Source organism: Sphaerodactylus townsendi, linkage group LG05 (assembly GCF_021028975.2).
Source record: "Sphaerodactylus townsendi isolate TG3544 linkage group LG05, MPM_Stown_v2.3, whole genome shotgun sequence".
Classification (NCBI taxonomy): domain Eukaryota; kingdom Metazoa; phylum Chordata; class Lepidosauria; order Squamata; family Sphaerodactylidae; genus Sphaerodactylus; species Sphaerodactylus townsendi.
In genome coordinates this window covers 102292115-102313749 of record NC_059429.1, presented here as the reverse complement: position 1 = coordinate 102313749, position 21635 = coordinate 102292115, and the positions used below count along the sequence as shown (strand labels likewise).

Sequence of the window (21635 nt, the reverse complement as noted above, 5' to 3'; positions counted from 1 at the left end):
TCTAAAGAAAACATAAAGAGATTCAACTTGTTTGTTTAAAAGATGTTTTAATGACCGTTATGTTTCTTTTCCTATCTTATAGCTCATTTCATTAATTACAAGTAACAAAATGCCTGTTACAGAGAATGATGGACCTGAATAGGACTGCAGAGGATAACATCTGCTTGGGTTTAGTCTTCCTGATGCTGGAAAGTCTAAGATACATATGCTAAATCCTGTGCTTGCAACAGATTTGGCATTTTATGGTTTTAAGCCACAGAGGACCAGTAAAAAGTAACTTCAGCAGATGTGATAGCATTGGGAGATGGAAGGCACGAATGAAAATAATATTGGTCTGCTTTTGGCTTGACAGAATTGGTTCCATTTAGCTGTACACACTAGGAGTGAAAGAAAAGTCCTTCCTTTTGTGTGTATTAGAGCTCCTGCAGAGTTTTGTTCCAGGCTGATAGATCTAGAACAGGCTGGCATAGAATGAACTGAATTGAAACAGCTGGTGATTTTTCCACACATCACAAATAAAATGTCTTGCAGATGTTATTAAAAGACCTGTAGTGACTTTTTTTGTCTGCATAGCGTGGGAAAATAAAACGTTTCCAATGACAATGGTTCTTTCTGGGTTTTTTATTTTTGTGAGGTATCTTCCCAGTTACAGAGGTATGAAGACTGGAAATCTGCGCATATTGTTAATTCTCATATTGTGCCTCCGACGCTTCAAAGATACCTCACAGAAAATAAAAAAGGGAAACCAAGATGTTGGCATAATTGGCAGTCAATACTGAGTTTATTCATGTACTTAAATCTCTGAAATGGTAGGCAGTCGCGATGCCAGCTGAGAAAACGTCTTTGGGAAACATTCAGCAAATGGCGGACAGTGTGCAGAATTCTGAAGTGGCAGAACATGATGGGCACAAGTGGCAGAGAAAACAGAAGTGAGAGCTTTAGGCAAGAAAAATAAAACGTTTCTTGCTCTAGACACAACAAGCAGGAAATGTCTTGCAATCATCTTGGGGGTTGGGGGGAAGTCACTAGTTTAGCTTTTTCAAATAAAGCCATCTTGGGCTGAAATAGACTGTTTTCAAGACACTTGCGGGGAACAGCTGTGCAGGGTTCCTCCCCAAAACACTTCTGTTTCAGTCCTGAAGTCGTTTTTGTGTGTGTGTTGTGTGGAAAAAGCCTGGGTTAGCATAAAACAGCCTGTGTAATACTGCTTTGTAAATATGTTGTATCAAACGTCACCCAATCTTTCATATCTGTATGAGCCTTTGGGGAGGGCAGTATATAAATATATATAAATAAATACAAATAATTAATTAATTAATTAATTAATTAAACAAACAAACAAACAAACAAACATCAATGATATCTGAGACCTGATTTCAATGTTTGATAATATTTTATAAGTTTGCAATAATTGCTAGTAGTTAGCCGCTTTTGATAGAATTTGTAATTGAGCTGCGATCTGAAATCCAGAAAGTGCCTTTAGGGAAGGGGCTCAGTGAGTACAAGGATCAGGTGATGATAATGAAAGACCTCTGTCTGAGACCTTGAAGAGTTTTTACTTGTTTAGACAGACCTTCAGTCCCTGGCATCTCTAGTTAAAAAGATAAAGTAGGAAGCGAAGCACTACTTGAGACCTGTTTAGAGAGCTGCTGCCAGACACAATAAGCAATACAGACCAATGGTCTAACTGAATAGAATGCCTTGCTGAGTGTTCCTGCTTAAGTAGCTATGCTTAGCAGCATAATTTCCTACAAGAAAAAGTGGAGTATGAAGCTGCCTCAGCTTGCATGCACATTTTCCTGGATCTAGCATGGCTAAGCATGGGGGGGGGGGGAGTGTTGCTTGAGAGCACTGTCTTGCAATTGCAGGAATGAAAGTGGGCCCAATTCTGTTGACAGTCTAAAGCAGGAGTGGCGAACCTATGGCCATGCTGGCAGGGGACTGATGCGAATTGTAGTCCATGAACATCTGGAGTGCCATAGGTTTGCCACCCCTCCCTAGAGTCTAGACCCGTGGTGGCGAACCTTTGGCACTCCAGATGTTCATGGACTACAATTCCCATCAGCCCCTGCCAGTATGGCCAATTGAAAGGATCTGATGGGAATTGTAGTCTGTGAACATCTGGAGTGCCATAGGTTCGCCACCACTGGTCTAGACCTAGCTCATGAGAGGTTACAGTTTCTAAAGGAGTTCATATTCTGAGATCCCTGAATTTGCAACTACTACCCAGTGCCAACTTGACTTAGATCAGGGGTCAGCAACTTTTACCACCCAAAGAGCCATTTGGATGCATTTTCCACGCCCCGAAGATGTACCGAGCCGGAGAGGCAGCTCCGCACGGAGCCGCCACTGGTTCAGCCCCTCCACTCACCTTTCCTTCAACACTGGGGGCAGATGGGGGGGACGGCATCTGCGGCCTGCCCAGTGCTGCTGCCTCTCGCGCTATGGGAGGCAGCGATGCCGGGCAGGGAAATTCCCTGTGCCTGATGGAGCAGGCAGCTGCCTGCTCCGTGGGGCAGAGAGGGGATGGTGGCCACAGCCTGCCTGGTGCCCCCGCCTCTCGCGCTGCAGGAGGCTGTGGCGCCGGGCAGGGAAACCCCCTTTGTCTGATGTAGCAGGCAGCCACCTGCTCTGTGGGGCAGAGGGGGGACGGTGTCTGCGGCCTGCCCAGTGCCGCTGCCTCTCGCGCTGCAGGAGGCAGCGGCGTTGGGCAGGGAATACCCCTTTGCCCAATGGAGCAGGTAGTCGGGGGGATGGCAGCTGCTCTGGAGGGACACACCCAGACTACCCTCCGACTTCCAGGGGTTGGAGGGCAGTGTGGGCGTGTCCCTCCAGCTCTCCAGAGCAGCGCTGGAAGGAGAGGTGAATGGAGGGGATGCAAAAAGCAGCGCCCTTACACATGGAGCCGCCTCCGGTTTGGCCCCTCCATTCATCTTTCCTTTCAGTACTGCTCTGGAGGGCTGGAGGGACACGTCCATGCTACCCTCTGACCTCCAGGGTACGCGGAGCCGCAGTATAAGCCTGAAAGAGCCGCAGGTTGCAGACCCCTGATCTTGAGCCTTAAAAGCATTACACAGAATAAGGTGATGGGGTAAGTTCTACAGTCCTTGTGCTATACCACTTCAGACTGCAGTTGCAAGAAATATCACAGTCAGCTGCATGTCCTTCACCATGGAGCGCCAGGAAAAAGGCATTTTACCTGGGCCAGGTGTAAAATTTCAGGTATGTGAACACTCTCAACTGGCTGACTATAGTGGCTGGGAATTTTCAGAGGAATTGGCCCAGCAGTTACTGAGTTATACTACCACTAACAAAAACACTGTTAGCTTTTTATATATATAGATAATACATAGAAAGGCTCTTATGTTTACTAAGGGAACCAGTAGTTCCAATTTTAGTATATGTGTTGCCGAAGCAAGCACATGCTAAGGAAATCATTATAGCAGGGAATTTTGAGATGTATATATAATAGGCAAAGGAGTCCATCTTTCACCACCACCACCCCACCACCACCCCCATCACCACACAGAGATTTTTGGAGCTTTTTTGCTATCCTGCTAAATTTTGGTTCTTCTCTGAATAAATTATTGGTGGGGTGCGAGGTGATTATGCTTAATTAATTACTATATGCAAATTCTTATTCTAAGATGACAAACACCCTGGGAAATAGCATGTTTCTCACCCCTCCCCCTGGGTTATTTATTCAGAATGAATTATTTCTTCCATTTATAGGAGTGTGTTTTTGGCAGATAACATATTTCAAAATGTATCCTAGGTTTAAGAATAAAAACTTCATTAATCTAGACAAGCTCAGCAGTGGCAAAAACAGATCAATTACCTGTAAGTGTCCTCCAAACAACTAACCCTAATTTGGGCCCACAGAGAGTTCCCAGTTAGTGTCTCTGATCCTTGACTAAGGTCATCAGTCTGTGATGCGCGTCTTGATCTGTACTGTGAATTTCTACCAGCAGTGGCGTAGGAGGTTAAGAGCTCATGTATCTAATCTGGAGGAACCGAGTTTGATTCCCAGCTCTGCCGCCTGAGCTGTGGAGGCTTATCTGGGGAATTCAGATTAGCCTGTACACTCCCACACACGCCAGCTGGGTGACCTTGGGCTAGTCACAGCTTCTCAGAGCTCTCTCAGCCCCACCTACCTCACAGGGTGTTTGTTGTGAGGGGGGAAGGGCAAGGAGATTGTAAGCCCCTTTTGAGTCTCCTGCAGGAGAGAAAGGGGGGATATAAATCCAAACTCTTCTTCTTCTCTTCTACCACACACCAGTCCTGATTGGTAAAAGGCTCATATCCCAACATGAGTCCAATTCTCAGCTCATTCAAAGCACCTTCTACCACCTCTTTTACTCCAACAGTTTGATCCCTCTTCATGGATTCCTATACCTCAACGGTTGCTCAGCTAAGCTCTTCCTCTGTCATTTTCTTAACCATACATCCATACAAGATGTAATACATGTCAAGATGGTTGACAAACACTACTGAAGGTGGTTTTATGCTCCAGTAACAAGAAAATATGAAGAAAGTACAATGAGAGCAAGTCAAAACAAGGCATATTGAGAAACACTGCATGAAAAAATGAAAGGCCTAAACTTCTCCCTAATGCTGATTCACCTTTGTTCTGTTTCTCCATTTGATCTACTACCATATAACTTGGTTAAAGTTAGGTTGTAAATCATGTTACTCTATAGATATGGACTAACGTGCTATATGTAAGATGAATCCTTCTTCTGAAAGATCTTCAGAATTCTTTCACAGTTCTCTTGTATAAAGAGCTACTTGCTAATTTTTTTGTGAAAATCTCATGCAAGAGCAGACTTGCCTAATTAAATTTTTTGTGGCTCAGTTCCCTATCTACTAAAGTGAACAGGAATACTAGCATGGATTCATCCAGTTCATCTTACATATTTCCAAACAAGCTGTGTTTGTGCACAGTTCATAGAGATGCATTTTGTATTTTTGTTATGTGCCATTAGCTGTAGAACATCTGACTTCATTCTCATTATTTGGATTGGAAACATGTTCTGAAATGAGTTTCTGTGAAGCTTATCAAATTTAAGTTTTCCATGATCATAAGGAAGTTGTTTCAGTTTTTCTAACAGCTGAAATGCAGATTTCAGCTACTATTGAAGAAGGCATGCCAAGAATCCCAAGGTTCCCTTTTCTCCCCTAGAAATGTATAAAGCATTTGGAACACAATCTCTCATGGTATTTTTCTGGACCCATAGATGTAGGTTGGATCTGCACAAAATTATCAGTTATTTAAATGACAAGATACTATGTATCTCAGTGGTTACCTCTTCCTCGCTCCTTGATGGTAGAAAGTGTCATCAAGTTGCCCTTGGTTTAGGGCAACCCTGCAGGGCTTTCAAGGTAAGAGACATTCAGAGGTGGTTTGCCATAGCCTGCCTTTGCATAGAGACCCTGGTATTCCTAGATGGTGTCCCATTAAAATGCTAACCAGGGCCAACCCTTCTTAGTTTCTGAGATCTGACAAGAACAGGCTAGCCTGGGCTATCCAGATCAGGGCTGCTGTCTTCTCACCTGATCCTTTTTCAGAGGATCCTTCTAGATATATTTTTGGAAATTTAACTATACCATATGTCATCTCTTCAGAGAACCAAGGTAACATACAGTGTAAAACATGATAAAATCATTTTTAAAAAGCATCGAAATCATTTCAGCTCAATGATCTTCAAACTCTATAATTCTATGATCTCTATTATCTTCCAGCTCTATGATTCTATATTGTGTATTCCTGTGTGGCAGGGGATTGGACTTGATGGTCCTTGTGGTCTCTTCCAACTATGATTCTATGATTTAGGACTACAAAACTAGTAAAAAGCCTGAAGAAACCCAACCAGAGCATTAAATTAGCATAAAGAATTTAGCATCATATGGACAGCAAATTAAGACAATGTGTAAAGCCTCGACAGTTGCTCTTTAGCTCTGGAATGTATGTAATTTTTGAGGGCAGGAAAAGCTCAAACCTGTACCAATTGTGATTTAAGACAATGGAAATGAGTAGAGATTTCCTTTTGTAGTATGGTATATTATTAAGCATTTCCTTCAATGTGTTTAGTTATTCTTGATGTTTTACTTGCTTTATTTTTTACACTTCCCATGAGCTTTGTACCAGACATTACCAGGAAGTCTTGGATCTGCCTGAGGATAACTTTCTGATTATGCTCAGTGACTCATATAAATACATCATAGGGGTCCCTTCCACACAGCACCAGGAGAATAGGTTGCAGGTGGGATATCCACTCTCCTGCTGTCCTGTTCACATGCCTCCGTACAGGCAGCAAACAGCGCCCAAGGAAGCAATGGGGGCTGCTGTTGCACCTTCACACAAAGGTGCGTCTTTTTAAAAAAGAACCTCACCTCCTATCAGGCGCAGCTAGGAAAAATGGAGCCCGGTGCAAAATCTGAGTTTTGCACATGCGCACACACACACCCAAGGGCAGCCACTGTGATGCTGGAATCCACCCCCAAACAGCATCACTTTCAATGGTGTTTAAGCTAGGGAGCCCAGGTTCTCCTTTTAAATCCACCTTAAAGGGAGAATCTGGGGTCCCCAGTTAAAACAACATTGAAAGTGATGCTGTTTTGGGGTGGATCCCCCCCCCCCGAAACAGCATCACTTTCAATGTTTAAACTGGGGAGAATCTGGGGAAATTTGGAGGGTGCCTGCTGTCACGCATGCAATTGTTAAGCTAGCAGTACCAAAATTTCAGGGAGAATGTGAAGTCCCCTGTTTAAACATTGAAAGTGATGCTGTTTGGGGGTGGATTCCTCTGGAGGTGTTTTGTGAGAGATGATGCTGACATTTGTTTGGTAAATGTTTTGCTGGGGGTGATTTGTGAGAGATTTACATGCTTAATACCCACTTGCACTGGCTTGGAGCTGTTTCCCAGGCTAACAACCTACCTCATAGGATTGGCGTGAAGACAAAATTAGGAAAGAGAATTGGTGGGGAGAGAGCCATGTATGTTTTGCTGGGGGTGGGAGGTGTTTTGTGAGCTGGTGAAAAAAATAATCGTTTGGTCGTGGGGAAGAGTGACAACCCATAAGGAGAAGCGCCAAACTCAGGTTTTGTCCCCGGACTCCAGTTTGCCAAAATATGCCTCTGTTCAGGAGCAGTTTTTAGGCAGGAAACACAAATAAATAAAGTGGATGGATAAGCAGGAGAATCCCTAATGCCCATAAATGGCCCCTTGAATCCTAGGTAATCTGTATCAAAGCTGCCAAGGCACTGCAACATTCTCTTTTGCAGTGAATAACGTATCTCATGGCAAGAGATGCGGGTAAGTATTGTCTTAATTTTCATTAGATCCCATGAAGTCAAGTGGAACCCAAGAAATGGAATGCAATTGCAAGGCTGTGGGAAGAGAGTCAAAAGCCTCAAAAAGAAGAGGACAGCCTTCCATCATCATCATCATCATCATCATCATCATCATCATCATCATCATCATCATCCCTATACCCCTCCTGTCATAATGTTGGATGTTTCATTTGTTTGCAGTAAAGTTCAAATGACAGGAAAAAATGCCAAAGTCATATAGCTGACAGATATTTTTCTATGCAATTATGTTGTCTCAAGTAAAAACTCCAATAATATACTAGAAGAGGTCATTTTACCAGCAAATTGTTTTATCTGTGGCTTCCCTCTTTTAATTGTGCTGGTTAATGCTCACTTTGGTCATATATCAAATGTTCAACCTCCTCTCATCAACAGCCTGCAGGATCCAATTTCTATTTAGATACTTGTTCTAGTCTAGATGCTTCAACAAGCCTGATAATAATTCCATATCTGACTTGCTTTTCTTGTCCTTCAATTAACTAAAGAAAATTGCAAGAGGATGGTGCAGTGACTGATAGTCTGGCATCTTCTAGACCACAGTCAACACAGATACTAAAACCCTTTCTCAAAATAAATATCTGCACGGCTAACATTCTCAACATTTAGCTCATCCATCTGCAGATATTTTCTTCAATTTATGAGATAAATACTAGCTTAGATTATTGTTTAGATTATTCCAGATTGAATAAAACTGTTCATGAAAATAAATGACCAAATGACAAATGCTTATTCTATAGCCAATATTTTGCTAACATTTAGTGGATAAATGTGAAATTGTGATGTCCCTATTAGGAGAGGGTTCAGATGGTGAACCCAAAGTGTCTGTGAGTTTTGAAGTGGAAAGGAGCATTTTTTTCCAGCTCAAATAAGGGGTAGCACACACACATTATCAGCCTGCTACATTCTCTCCACGTCTGTGGTCCTAATGGTCAGTTGTCCAGCCAAAATCAGGCTCCTCCTTGGTCACTTGTTTCAGAGGAGCTGTTATGCCATCACAGACTCTTTACTTGAGGCCATGTGAGGAGCTGAAGGAGCTTGGCTCCTTCTGTCCTTTCAGACTCTTCCTTCTGCGACATTCAGGGAAATGGAGACCTTATTGCTGACACCTTCATACAACTCTAAATCAGCATAAGGTTTCATGAAGCTCTAGATCTTATCTCCTGGTTTCAAAGAGAATGAGACAGGGAGTAAGCCAGGGAATACAGGACATAGGAGCCTGCCCATAATATTCCCATTCTGCCATCCCTTGTTGTACACTGTTACTAAAAGTTTGTGTTCCAGAGTTTTCACCCCTCAGTCATTATTAAAAGATGGAATCTACATCCTATTCTGTCAGTGTAGTTCAGTTAAGTGTTCATTGCAATCATTACTATTTCTTAAATGCTGAAAATGCATAGATTCACCAATTACATAAGATTCCATCCAAAAATAATCATTGATTTTTTTTAAAAGCCTGAGTTAATGAAGCCATTTGCATCACCTAGTTGATGCCCTGGAAGTTTCCGTTTTTGCCACTATGCGTCAATGATGGGCTAATTCAATTATGCTCCAAGAGCTACTCAGAAAGCAAACTAGTTCCAAATGTGGTTCCTATTAAGCTCTTGAAGATGTCTGTGAGGAATCCTGTATCTCTCCCACTCTCAGCCATCACTACCCACCCCCATTCTTTGTTGCCAAATCTATTATCCGTGCGTTTGTTGCTGACAGGTAATCTTCCAAAATACTCCACCGACCACCCTGCAATTTCCTGAACCCATCCCTCATGGTTCCTCCCAGGTTTGCAGCTCCTTTCCCTGGCCAGGGACCGTTCCTGTGCCCCATAGGGATGATTTCCCCCAAAAAAACACCAGCTGTGAATGCCCACCCACCAGCCGGAGTCGCTGCTCCCCCCCACCCTTCGCTTCCCTGCCCTCCACAACACAAGTTGTGCATGCCCACCCACCACCCAGACTCGCCTGCATCATGCCAGCAGCCTCCCAAACACCAGTGACTCCCAAACACCAGCTGTGCATGCCCCAGTGGCGTAATGTCCATTGGGCAATATGGGTAGCTCCCCAGGGCTCAGGAAATTTGCAGGGCATGCTCCTGCATTTTTTTTGGTGTTTTTTCATGTTTTGGCCTGCAGGGGATGCATTTTTAGAGATATTGGCACCAAAATTTCAGGGTATCATCAGGAGACTGCCCTGATGATACTCCCCAGGTTTGGTGCAGTTTGGTTCGGGAGTCCAAAGTTATGGAGATGGGGGCTGCACCTTTGAGAGCCCATAACTTTGCCCCCCCCTGAACTGAACTTCACCAAACTTGAGGGGTGTCATCAGGCCAGTCTTCTGATGATTCCCTGATATTTTGGTGTCACTAGCTTAACAATTGCACCCCTGACAGGCACCTTCAGAAATTTGTCCAAGAATCTTACTTCTGCATTGATTTTTCCATTGATGTCAATGGGGAATTTCTGGTGCAGCCTGTGGGGTGCACATTTCTGAAGACACAGTCACAAAACCTTCAGGGTATCTTCAGGAGACTGTCCTGATGACACACACACACACACCCCAAGTTTGGTGAAGTTTGGTTCAGGAGGGCCAAAGTTATGGACCCTCAAAGGTGCAGCCCCCATCTCCATAGCTCCCATTGGAAACAATGGGGAATAGGGGCTACCCCTTTGGGGGTCCATAACCTTTGACCCCCTGAACCAAACTGCACCAAACTTGGGGTGTATTATCAAAACAGTCTCCTACATGAGGATACCCTGAAATTTTGGTGCCGATACCTCTAAAATGCGCCTCCTGCAGGCCGAAAGGCAAAAAAACCAAAAAATAAAAACGCATCTGAGAATCTTGGATGTTACCGCAAGTTTAGATGGCGCAGAGTTCGGAGAGGGCGGGCTTGGGCCCTTGGCCCTCTGAGCGCCTTTGAACTGGCTCAGCTTGGCCCGATCCAAGCCTTGCTGCCTGTGCTCCGCCTCTTGCCAGCCCTGCTGCGTCCTCGGATGGATCTTTGTGAGGTGGCAAGACTAGCAGTCAGGGGTGCATGTGCACCTGGCCAACCCACTGACCACACCGCTCTCCCCTGGATGCCACCGCTGCCCATCACTGCCTGCCCGCCCCCCCCCCCCCACATCTTGCGCCCTTTTGCCAGTAAGGGGAGGCGCCTAAGTTCAGCCGGCAGGGAGGGGGGAAGCCACAAGCCACCAGGGAAGGAGGACAGGGGAGCTCCGCCTCCTTCTGCCACCCATGGGGGGCATCAAACTCAGGTTTTGCCCAGGGCTCCAGTTTTCCTCGTTATGCCCCTGGCATGCCCACCCACCAGCCGGACTCACCTGTGTCACGCCAGCAGCCTCCCCCTCCCAACCAACACCTCCTCATATTCTTTGCCACCACCAACCAGCAGCAGAATGCACCCACGAGACGCGTGCCGCTCCCCCCGCCCTTCGCTTCCCCACCCATCCCTTCCAAATCCTACTGCACATAGCCACAGTCACCGAGCGCCCCTGCCCCACCCACTACCCTTCGCACCAACAGCCGCGCCTAAAGCTTGCTCTGCGCACCTTGCGCCCGCTGCCCAGAGCATGTGGCCAGGGGGGCCGGGTCCGTCACCGGCTGGCCTGAGCGGGTGGGCAGCTGCCAGGGATTGCCTCGGTCATTCACGGACTCCTCTAAGGCTGGGGTGGCTGCAAAGCGCCCAGCAGTTGGAGGAGCCAGATGCGCTGGGAGTGAGTGGGGCGCCATGGAGAGCTTGGCCACCTGCCAGCTCTGGAGGGTCGCCTTTCTCGCCCTCTGCCTCCTGGCAGCAACAGGAGGTCACTAGGGGAGGAGGTGGCTGCCAATTCCAGAGGGCTGTAAACAGCTACATGGCGTTTTTTGAGCTGGGGACCCCCTTGCAATGACTGCTCATCTCCACATCTGCGGAACACTGGGTGCTTTGGAGGCTGGCCTTTGTGGCATTGCCCCCCAAAGAGGTCCCTGCCCCGCCAAGCCTCTATTCCCCAAATCTCCAGGCAGTTCCAAAGCCACAGCCGCCGAGTCTACACAGAGCCTTTTCTGGACCCACTACGCATGCCAGCCTCCAGGTGGGCCCCAGGGGAATCTCCTGATCTGCTGTTCCGCTGAAGAGAATGACTGCCCGGGGGGGGGATGACTCTATGCCATTTTGCCCCACCCCTGAAGTCAACCCAGACCTTGCCACCCTAGATGGAGTAGTTTCTGGACCCACTAGGCATGGCACATTCCAGGTGGGAAACGGGACTCCCTGGAATGACAGCAAACTCCAGCCTTCTGAAATCAGTACCTCTGGAGAAAATTAAGACAGGTGGGAGAGCTCTGTGGCATGTCCCTTACTTAGGTGCTCATCCCCCCAGTTTCCAGGAGTTCCCCAGCCTAGATTGGGCTACTTTACCTCTTTGCCCCATCCCTGGCCAATGGCCAGATTTGGGTAAATGGAAACCGTAATGCAACACTGTGAATCCACTCTGCTGTTGAAAAGGGAAAGAGGGATTCTATTTCACCAGCCCAAAAGGCTATCCTGGGGATCATTGGACCTCCATGGACATCTGTGTGGGTTGCGGACTGTGATGAGGAGGAACATTGCCACAGTAACACGTGGCCGGGTACCGCTAGTTTCTTATAACAGTGGGATTGCAAATTACAATGTTTTAAACAGCTTTGGGTCCCCATGGGAAGAAAAGAGGCTATAAATTTCTTTTTTCCCACCAAGCAGGGAGAAAAGAGCTTGTTATTTCTATTTTGTATTGTTGAAGACTTTCACGGCCGGAATCTCTAGGGGGCTGTGGGTTTTCCAAGTTGTATGGCCGTGTTCCAGTTGTATTTTCTCCTGCCAGCCACAGATGCAGGCGAAACTTCAGGAGAAAATACTACTGGAACACAACCCAGAAAACCCACAACACCCTATTTCTATTTTGCTTCATATTTTTCTCCATGTTCAACCTGTGGCCATGCCTAGTAGTCTTCTGCCTACTGGGAATGGCAGTCCAAGAAACATAATTTCTGAATAGTCACATTTTAAAGGGGGGGGGACTTGAAAAAACACCAGTGGAAGCCTTTCTTTTTCAACATTTGGTGACATCACTGGTATACATATGGCCATCTCAGGCCACCTGGATGATTGTAGCCCATTGTTGGAGTTTGGTCACATTAGTACAGTGGTGGAAAACCATTGGCACTCCAGTTGTTACGGACTACAATTCCCGTCAGCCAATTGGCCATGCTGGCAGGGGCTGATAGGAATTGTAGTTCATAACATCTGAAGTGCCAAAGGTTTGCCACCACAACATTAGTACATCTGGCTTGGCTTGGCTTGGCATCTTACCTTGTATTCAAGACTTGTTTCCTTAACAGAACTCTGTAAGAATGTAGTGTTGCATGATGGTATCAGTCTGATGTTCCTTACACACTCTACAGGAAAAAGTGTGCATAAGTGTTTCCTGTGCTAGTCTGTAGTCCTCACTGCAGTTTAGGTTTTCTAATTTCCTCAGCAATAGATAAGCAAAATGTCCCACATCACAGTTTACATGCATACAAGATATTTTACTTGCATGGTCTGGTTGATAGTGCATGAACATGATGTTCAAAGAATCAAAGATCTTGTCTAATAAGGAAACTAGTCGTGTTAGGCACACAAAGCTATTCTAAAATAGCCAAGCAACAAATCTTTATTTTATGTTAGGACACAGCTTTGTGGCTTGCTGCCTCACTTCAGCTGCCTGCTCAAAGCTTAAACACCCACTTAGCTCTTATCGGCACTTAATAGCACATGACTGCTCACAAGGCTGTGCTAAACTATTATATGGCCAGAGTACTGTGCCAATGAGTCGCAACTTATAGTCCTCCCAGTGTTAAACAATCCCATCACATAGCTCTCATTTTATATCCTTTTATCTATACACTGAGATCCTCAGTCTGAGATAGTATATTTCTGCACAATTATCTCCAAACCAAAAACTTATTTGATGTATTGTCGAAGGCTTTCACGGCTGGATTCAACTGGTTCTGGTGGGTTTTCCGGGCTGTGTGGCCATGATCTGGTGGATTTTGTTCCTAACGTTTTGCCTACATCTGTTCCACCCCCCCCCCCCCCCACCCCCCCCCCCCCCCCCCCCCCCCCCCCCCCCTCCCCCCCCCCCCCCACCCCCCCCCCCCCCACCCCCCCCCCCCCCCCCCCCACCCCCCCCACCCCCCCCCCCCCCCCCCCCCCCCCCACCCCCCCCCCCCCCCACCCCCCCCCCCCCCCACCCCCCCCCCCCCCCACCCCCCCCCCCCCCCACCCCCCCCCCCCCCCCCCCCCCCCCCCCCCCACCCCCCCCCCCCCCCACCCCCCCCCCCCCCCACCCCCCCCCCCCCCCACCCCCCCCCCCCCCCACCCCCCCCCCCCCCCACCCCCCCCCCCCCCCACCCCCCCCCCCCCCCACCCCCCCCCCCCCCCACCCCCCCCCCCCCCCACCCCCCCCCCCCCCCACCCCCCCCCCCCCCCACCCCCCCCCCCCCCCACCCCCCCCCCCCCCCACCCCCCCCCCCCCCCACCCCCCCCCCCCCCCACCCCCCCCCCCCCCCACCCCCCCCCCCCCCCACCCCCCCCCCCCCCCACCCCCCCCCCCCCCCACCCCCCCCCCCCCCCACCCCCCCCCCCCCCCACCCCCCCCCCCCCCCACCCCCCCCCCCCCCCACCCCCCCCCCCCCCCACCCCCCCCCCCCCCCACCCCCCCCCCCCCCCACCCCCCCCCCCCCCCACCCCCCCCCCCCCCCACCCCCCCCCCCCCCCACCCCCCCCCCCCCCCACCCCCCCCCCCCCCCACCCCCCCCCCCCCCCACCCCCCCCCCCCCCCACCCCCCCCCCCCCCCACCCCCCCCCCCCCCCACCCCCCCCCCCCCCCACCCCCCCCCCCCCCCACCCCCCCCCCCCCCCACCCCCCCCCCCCCCCACCCCCCCCCCCCCCCACCCCCCCCCCCCCCCACCCCCCCCCCCCCCCACCCCCCCCCCCCCCCACCCCCCCCCCCCCCCACCCCCCCCCCCCCCCACCCCCCCCCCCCCCCACCCCCCCCCCCCCCCACCCCCCCCCCCCCCCACCCCCCCCCCCCCCCACCCCCCCCCCCCCCCACCCCCCCCCCCCCCCACCCCCCCCCCCCCCCACCCCCCCCCCCCCCCACCCCCCCCCCCCCCCACCCCCCCCCCCCCCCACCCCCCCCCCCCCCCACCCCCCCCCCCCCCCACCCCCCCCCCCCCCCACCCCCCCCCCCCCCCACCCCCCCCCCCCCCCACCCCCCCCCCCCCCCACCCCCCCCCCCCCCCACCCCCCCCCCCCCCCACCCCCCCCCCCCCCCACCCCCCCCCCCCCCCACCCCCCCCCCCCCCCACCCCCCCCCCCCCCCACCCCCCCCCCCCCCCACCCCCCCCCCCCCCCACCCCCCCCCCCCCCCACCCCCCCCCCCCCCCACCCCCCCCCCCCCCCACCCCCCCCCCCCCCCACCCCCCCCCCCCCCCACCCCCCCCCCCCCCCACCCCCCCCCCCCCCCACCCCCCCCCCCCCCCACCCCCCCCCCCCCCCACCCCCCCCCCCCCCCACCCCCCCCCCCCCCCACCCCCCCCCCCCCCCACCCCCCCCCCCCCCCACCCCCCCCCCCCCCCACCCCCCCCCCCCCCCACCCCCCCCCCCCCCCACCCCCCCCCCCCCCCACCCCCCCCCCCCCCCACCCCCCCCCCCCCCCACCCCCCCCCCCCCCCACCCCCCCCCCCCCCCACCCCCCCCCCCCCCCACCCCCCCCCCCCCCCACCCCCCCCCCCCCCCACCCCCCCCCCCCCCCACCCCCCCCCCCCCCCACCCCCCCCCCCCCCCACCCCCCCCCCCCCCCACCCCCCCCCCCCCCCACCCCCCCCCCCCCCCACCCCCCCCCCCCCCCACCCCCCCCCCCCCCCACCCCCCCCCCCCCCCACCCCCCCCCCCCCCCACCCCCCCCCCCCCCCACCCCCCCCCCCCCCCACCCCCCCCCCCCCCCACCCCCCCCCCCCCCCACCCCCCCCCCCCCCCACCCCCCCCCCCCCCCACCCCCCCCCCCCCCCACCCCCCCCCCCCCCCACCCCCCCCCCCCCCCACCCCCCCCCCCCCCCACCCCCCCCCCCCCCCACCCCCCCCCCCCCCCACCCCCCCCCCCCCCCACCCCCCCCCCCCCCCACCCCCCCCCCCCCCCACCCCCCCCCCCCCCCACCCCCCCCCCCCCCCACCCCCCCCCCCCCCCACCCCCCCCCCCCCCCACCCCCCCCCCCCCCCACCCCCCCCCCCCCCCACCCCCCCCCCCCCCCACCCCCCCCCCCCCCCACCCCCCCCCCCCCCCACCCCCCCCCCCCCCCACCCCCCCCCCCCCCCACCCCCCCCCCCCCCCACCCCCCCCCCCCCCCACCCCCCCCCCCCCCCACCCCCCCCCCCCCCCACCCCCCCCCCCCCCCACCCCCCCCCCCCCCCACCCCCCCCCCCCCCCACCCCCCCCCCCCCCCACCCCCCCCCCCCCCCACCCCCCCCCCCCCCCACCCCCCCCCCCCCCCACCCCCCCCCCCCCCCACCCCCCCCCCCCCCCACCCCCCCCCCCCCCCACCCCCCCCCCCCCCCACCCCCCCCCCCCCCCACCCCCCCCCCCCCCCACCCCCCCCCCCCCCCACCCCCCCCCCCCCCCACCCCCCCCCCCCCCCACCCCCCCCCCCCCCCACCCCCCCCCCCCCCCACCCCCCCCCCCCCCCACCCCCCCCCCCCCCCACCCCCCCCCCCCCCCACCCCCCCCCCCCCCCACCCCCCCCCCCCCCCACCCCCCCCCCCCCCCACCCCCCCCCCCCCCCACCCCCCCCCCCCCCCACCCCCCCCCCCCCCCACCCCCCCCCCCCCCCACCCCCCCCCCCCCCCACCCCCCCCCCCCCCCACCCCCCCCCCCCCCCACCCCCCCCCCCCCCCACCCCCCCCCCCCCCCACCCCCCCCCCCCCCCACCCCCCCCCCCCCCCACCCCCCCCCCCCCCCACCCCCCCCCCCCCCCACCCCCCCCCCCCCCCACCCCCCCCCCCCCCCACCCCCCCCCCCCCCCACCCCCCCCCCCCCCCACCCCCCCCCCCCCCCACCCCCCCCCCCCCCCACCCCCCCCCCCCCCCACCCCCCCCCCCCCCCACCCCCCCCCCCCCCCACCCCCCCCCCCCCCCACCCCCCCCCCCCCCCACCCCCCCCCCCCCCCACCCCCCCCCCCCCCCACCCCCCCCCCCCCCCACCCCCCCCCCCCCCCACCCCCCCCCCCCCCCACCCCCCCCCCCCCCCACCCCCCCCCCCCCCCACCCCCCCCCCCCCCCACCCCCCCCCCCCCCCACCCCCCCCCCCCCCCACCCCCCCCCCCCCCCACCCCCCCCCCCCCCCACCCCCCCCCCCCCCCACCCCCCCCCCCCCCCACCCCCCCCCCCCCCCACCCCCCCCCCCCCCCACCCCCCCCCCCCCCCACCCCCCCCCCCCCCCACCCCCCCCCCCCCCCACCCCCCCCCCCCCCCACCCCCCCCCCCCCCCACCCCCCCCCCCCCCCACCCCCCCCCCCCCCCACCCCCCCCCCCCCCCACCCCCCCCCCCCCCCACCCCCCCCCCCCCCCACCCCCCCCCCCCCCCACCCCCCCCCCCCCCCACCCCCCCCCCCCCCCACCCCCCCCCCCCCCCACCCCCCCCCCCCCCCACCCCCCCCCCCCCCCACCCCCCCCCCCCCCCACCCCCCCCCCCCCCCACCCCCCCCCCCCCCCACCCCCCCCCCCCCCCACCCCCCCCCCCCCCCACCCCCCCCCCCCCCCACCCCCCCCCCCCCCCACCCCCCCCCCCCCCCACCCCCCCCCCCCCCCACCCCCCCCCCCCCCCACCCCCCCCCCCCCCCACCCCCCCCCCCCCCCACCCCCCCCCCCCCCCACCCCCCCCCCCCCCCACCCCCCCCCCCCCCCACCCCCCCCCCCCCCCACCCCCCCCCCCCCCCACCCCCCCCCCCCCCCACCCCCCCCCCCCCCCACCCCCCCCCCCCCCCACCCCCCCCCCCCCCCACCCCCCCCCCCCCCCACCCCCCCCCCCCCCCACCCCCCCCCCCCCCCACCCCCCCCCCCCCCCACCCCCCCCCCCCCCCACCCCCCCCCCCCCCCACCCCCCCCCCCCCCCACCCCCCCCCCCCCCCACCCCCCCCCCCCCCCACCCCCCCCCCCCCCCACCCCCCCCCCCCCCCACCCCCCCCCCCCCCCACCCCCCCCCCCCCCCACCCCCCCCCCCCCCCACCCCCCCCCCCCCCCACCCCCCCCCCCCCCCACCCCCCCCCCCCCCCACCCCCCCCCCCCCCCACCCCCCCCCCCCCCCACCCCCCCCCCCCCCCACCCCCCCCCCCCCCCACCCCCCCCCCCCCCCACCCCCCCCCCCCCCCACCCCCCCCCCCCCCCACCCCCCCCCCCCCCCACCCCCCCCCCCCCCCACCCCCCCCCCCCCCCACCCCCCCCCCCCCCCACCCCCCCCCCCCCCCACCCCCCCCCCCCCCCACCCCCCCCCCCCCCCACCCCCCCCCCCCCCCACCCCCCCCCCCCCCCACCCCCCCCCCCCCCCACCCCCCCCCCCCCCCACCCCCCCCCCCCCCCACCCCCCCCCCCCCCCACCCCCCCCCCCCCCCACCCCCCCCCCCCCCCACCCCCCCCCCCCCCCACCCCCCCCCCCCCCCACCCCCCCCCCCCCCCACCCCCCCCCCCCCCCACCCCCCCCCCCCCCCACCCCCCCCCCCCCCCACCCCCCCCCCCCCCCACCCCCCCCCCCCCCCACCCCCCCCCCCCCCCACCCCCCCCCCCCCCCACCCCCCCCCCCCCCCACCCCCCCCCCCCCCCACCCCCCCCCCCCCCCACCCCCCCCCCCCCCCACCCCCCCCCCCCCCCACCCCCCCCCCCCCCCACCCCCCCCCCCCCCCACCCCCCCCCCCCCCCACCCCCCCCCCCCCCCACCCCCCCCCCCCCCCACCCCCCCCCCCCCCCACCCCCCCCCCCCCCCACCCCCCCCCCCCCCCACCCCCCCCCCCCCCCACCCCTACATGTGAACTCCCAAAGGCACCTGGTGGGCCACTGCGAGTAGCAGAATGCTGGACTAGATGGACTCTGGTCTGATCCAGCAGGCTAGTTCTTATGTTCTTATGTTCTTATGTTCTTACTTGACTAGGTGATTCCAGAAGGAGGTGTTTGGAGGACTGCTTTTGGCCCCATGGAATTTTTGTGATACAAACCTCCATGCCATTTAACATTCACATGGATGCTGGCGGAGATTATGGGGGAGAGGTGCAATTTGGAGTAAGTCGCCACCAATATGCAGATGACACCCAGCTCTACTTCTCCTCAAAAGATGTGTCAGGTGGTTCTGTGGAAGTCCTGAACAACTGCCAGGAGATGAGATGGTTGAGAGCCAGTGACCTGAGGCTCAATTTAGGCATGACTGAAATACTGCTAGTCAATGACAAAGCTGCTTAAGGACTGGTGAGTCAGCCCATCCTGGAAGGGGTTGCATACTCCCTGAAGGTGCAGATTTGTAGTTTGGGGTACTGCTAGATCCTAGCCTACACTTGGAGGCCCAGATCTCCTCTGTAGTATGCAGTGCATTTTATTGTCCTTGGCTGATAAGCCAGCTTTAAGTGTTTCTTGGAAAGTATGATTTGGCTGCAGTGATCCATACTCTGATTATATGCAAGTTAGATTACTGTAATGCAGAGGTGTAGCTAGACCAGAGTGCGCCCGGTACACACTCTGGCTTTTGCGCCCCCTCCCCCCGCGGTGCCCCTCTGCGCCGCCCACCCCCACGGTGCCCTTTTGCCCCCCACGGCGCCCCCCTGAGGCACCCCCCATGGCACCCCCCCACGGCATCCCACCCCACTTACTTTTAGGAAAGGAGCAGGCAGGAGAAGAAGGCCGGAAGCCTGCCTGTGTTGCCTGGGCCTGTTGGGAACTACATTTCCCAGGGGTTCCCACCAGGCCCAGGCAACGCAGGCAGGCTTCCGGCCTGCTCCATTCCTAAAAGTAAGTGGGGTGGTGCGCCACGGGGGGGTGCCGCGTGGGGCACGTGAGGGAGGGGAGGGGATTTTTCCGCCCCCAACGTGACTAGAAATGGTACGCCTGGTGCGTCGCACATACCCCCCGCGCCCTGTGGCTTCACCACTGCTGTAATGCATGTTATATGTGGCTGCCTTTGAAAAAGGTCCAGAAACATCAGTTTGTTCAAAATGCAGCAGCCCACCTATTGTCAGGGGCAGGATACTGTGATCATAATTCTGAAATGCTGCAAGATTTGCATTGTCTGCCCAGTTGTTTCCGGGCACAATTCAAAATGCTGGTTCTTACCTTTAAAGTCTTAAATGAACTGGGACTATGGTACTTGACAAACTGCCTGCTGTCATATAGTTAAGACCTGCCTCACAAACTATGCTCACTGTGCCTCAGCCTTTAGAGGTGAGACAGACGGCAACCAAAGACAGGACTTTTTCAGTAGTGGCACCTCACTTATGGAATGTCCTTCTTCTTGAGTCTCACCTGGTGCCTAGGTTGCTTTCATTTAGGCACCAGAGTCCAGACCCAAACATTTCTGTTCACCGAGTTTTTATTTAAGAGGCTGATCTTCAAACATTATTTTAGTCTGAAAACTGTTATTCCAAGTTGTCAGTGATGTGTTTATATGGCCTATTTTAAAATTGTGGACTTGGTTTTTAAAGCTGGGTTTTAATTAATATCTTTTGATGTTTCTTTTTTATTATTTGTATTTTGTAAGAAGAAGAAGAAGAGTTGGATTTATATCCCCCCTTTCTCTCCAGTAAGGAGACCCAAAGGGGTTTACACACCTTATCCTTCCCCCCTCACAACAAACACCATGTGAGGTAGGTAGGGCTGAGAGCTCAGAAGAACTGTGACTAGCCGAAGGTCACCCAGCTGGCATGTGTTGGAGTTAGGATCTGATAAGCTTCCACAGCTCAACCGGCAGAGCAGGGAATCAAGCCCCAGATTGGAGTACACCTGCTCTTAATCACTATGCCACTGCTGCTCATCTGTAAGCTGCCTTGGACTCATTCCTGCCAAGGAGATAGCCACTAACCCCATGTTTCATGCAGCTGTTATCACTGTTTAAAACATGGAAACCTTTAAAGGAATTCTTAACAAATGTATAGCACAAAATAGGTTTACTGTCCAAAGTGATTAATTCAATTATTGTGTGTGTGCATAACCAGATTTTCAAATTGTGCATCAACATCACCAGTTGCCCTTTTAATATCTGTTCACACTAAATTTGTGATGGTGTGGCAAAATATACAAAGGGTCAGATTGACTGCCATGTCCACTCTATAGCATGCAGAACCCATGTATTCATGTGATCCTAATGTGGCTGTTTATTGTAGTGTGGAAATGGATGTGAAGGCTCTGGTTTCTGTATTAGCTGCACCCTACCGCTAGGGATAGCCTCATCTCCAACGTATTATCCTTTTCTTTTGTTCCCATCTAAAGAGGATCTCAGTGGGAGAGAAAAATCAGCTGTTGTGCTGTCAGTCATTTGACACCAGAACCATCTGGCCACCGTCCTTGCTTGTCTTAAATTAAGGCCCAGAAAGCTTTTATGAAGTTAGAAAAAATGAGTGATGTGGCATCTGGATTTCCCACTGTTTTCTGGTAATTAAGTTTGTCACAGTCTTGACAGAGCTGGGAGCAGTGGAAAGAAGAAGAAAGGGAGGATAGTGGGGGTGAAAATATAATAAGAGTCTCTCCTGAGCATTTTCACTCTGATTTTTTACAAAATATATGATTAAAAGAAATAATAGCATTTCCAGGGCCTTCCCTCCCCTGGTTCCACTCCTGATGTAAATTAAACTTAACAGTTTCTAAGTGATTATTTTATAAGACTAGGTAGTGCCACTCCAATATTTACAGGGCCCCATGCCAACCTTTGATCTTTGATATCAGCTCAGAGTGAGTCTCCAATGTACTCTGTTTCCTTAACTTTTTAAAAAATGACAAAAAGAAATAAAAACTCTAAAACATCACAAATAGACTCCCTGGAATTTTTTTTAAGTAGAGAAGAATCTGATTTAAAAATAAATACTGAGTCTTTCCTAGGTTTCTGGCTCTATGTCCAGAAAGCATGGAAGGAGCCATAGAAGATGCTGCCCTAAGAAAGCAGTGTAATGCCAATGGCAGCTGCTATTTCTGTCCTCTGGTTTTGAGGGCAAAAGGCAGGGAAGGAACTGAGAGAGAAGGATG

General features: G+C 56.7%; 1 protein-coding gene across 1 annotated transcript; it reads left to right on the top strand.

Moving 5' to 3' along the window:
• Window positions 1-13473: 13473 nt before the first annotated feature.
• LOC125432924 (basic proline-rich protein-like) lies at window positions 13474-14643 on the top strand (the record flags this gene model as incomplete). Its single annotated transcript, XM_048497067.1, has 1 exon — window positions 13474-14643. A coding segment is annotated over one exon (1170 nt), but the record flags the coding sequence as incomplete, so codon positions are not given.
• Between the last annotated feature and the right edge of the window lie 6992 nt (window positions 14644-21635).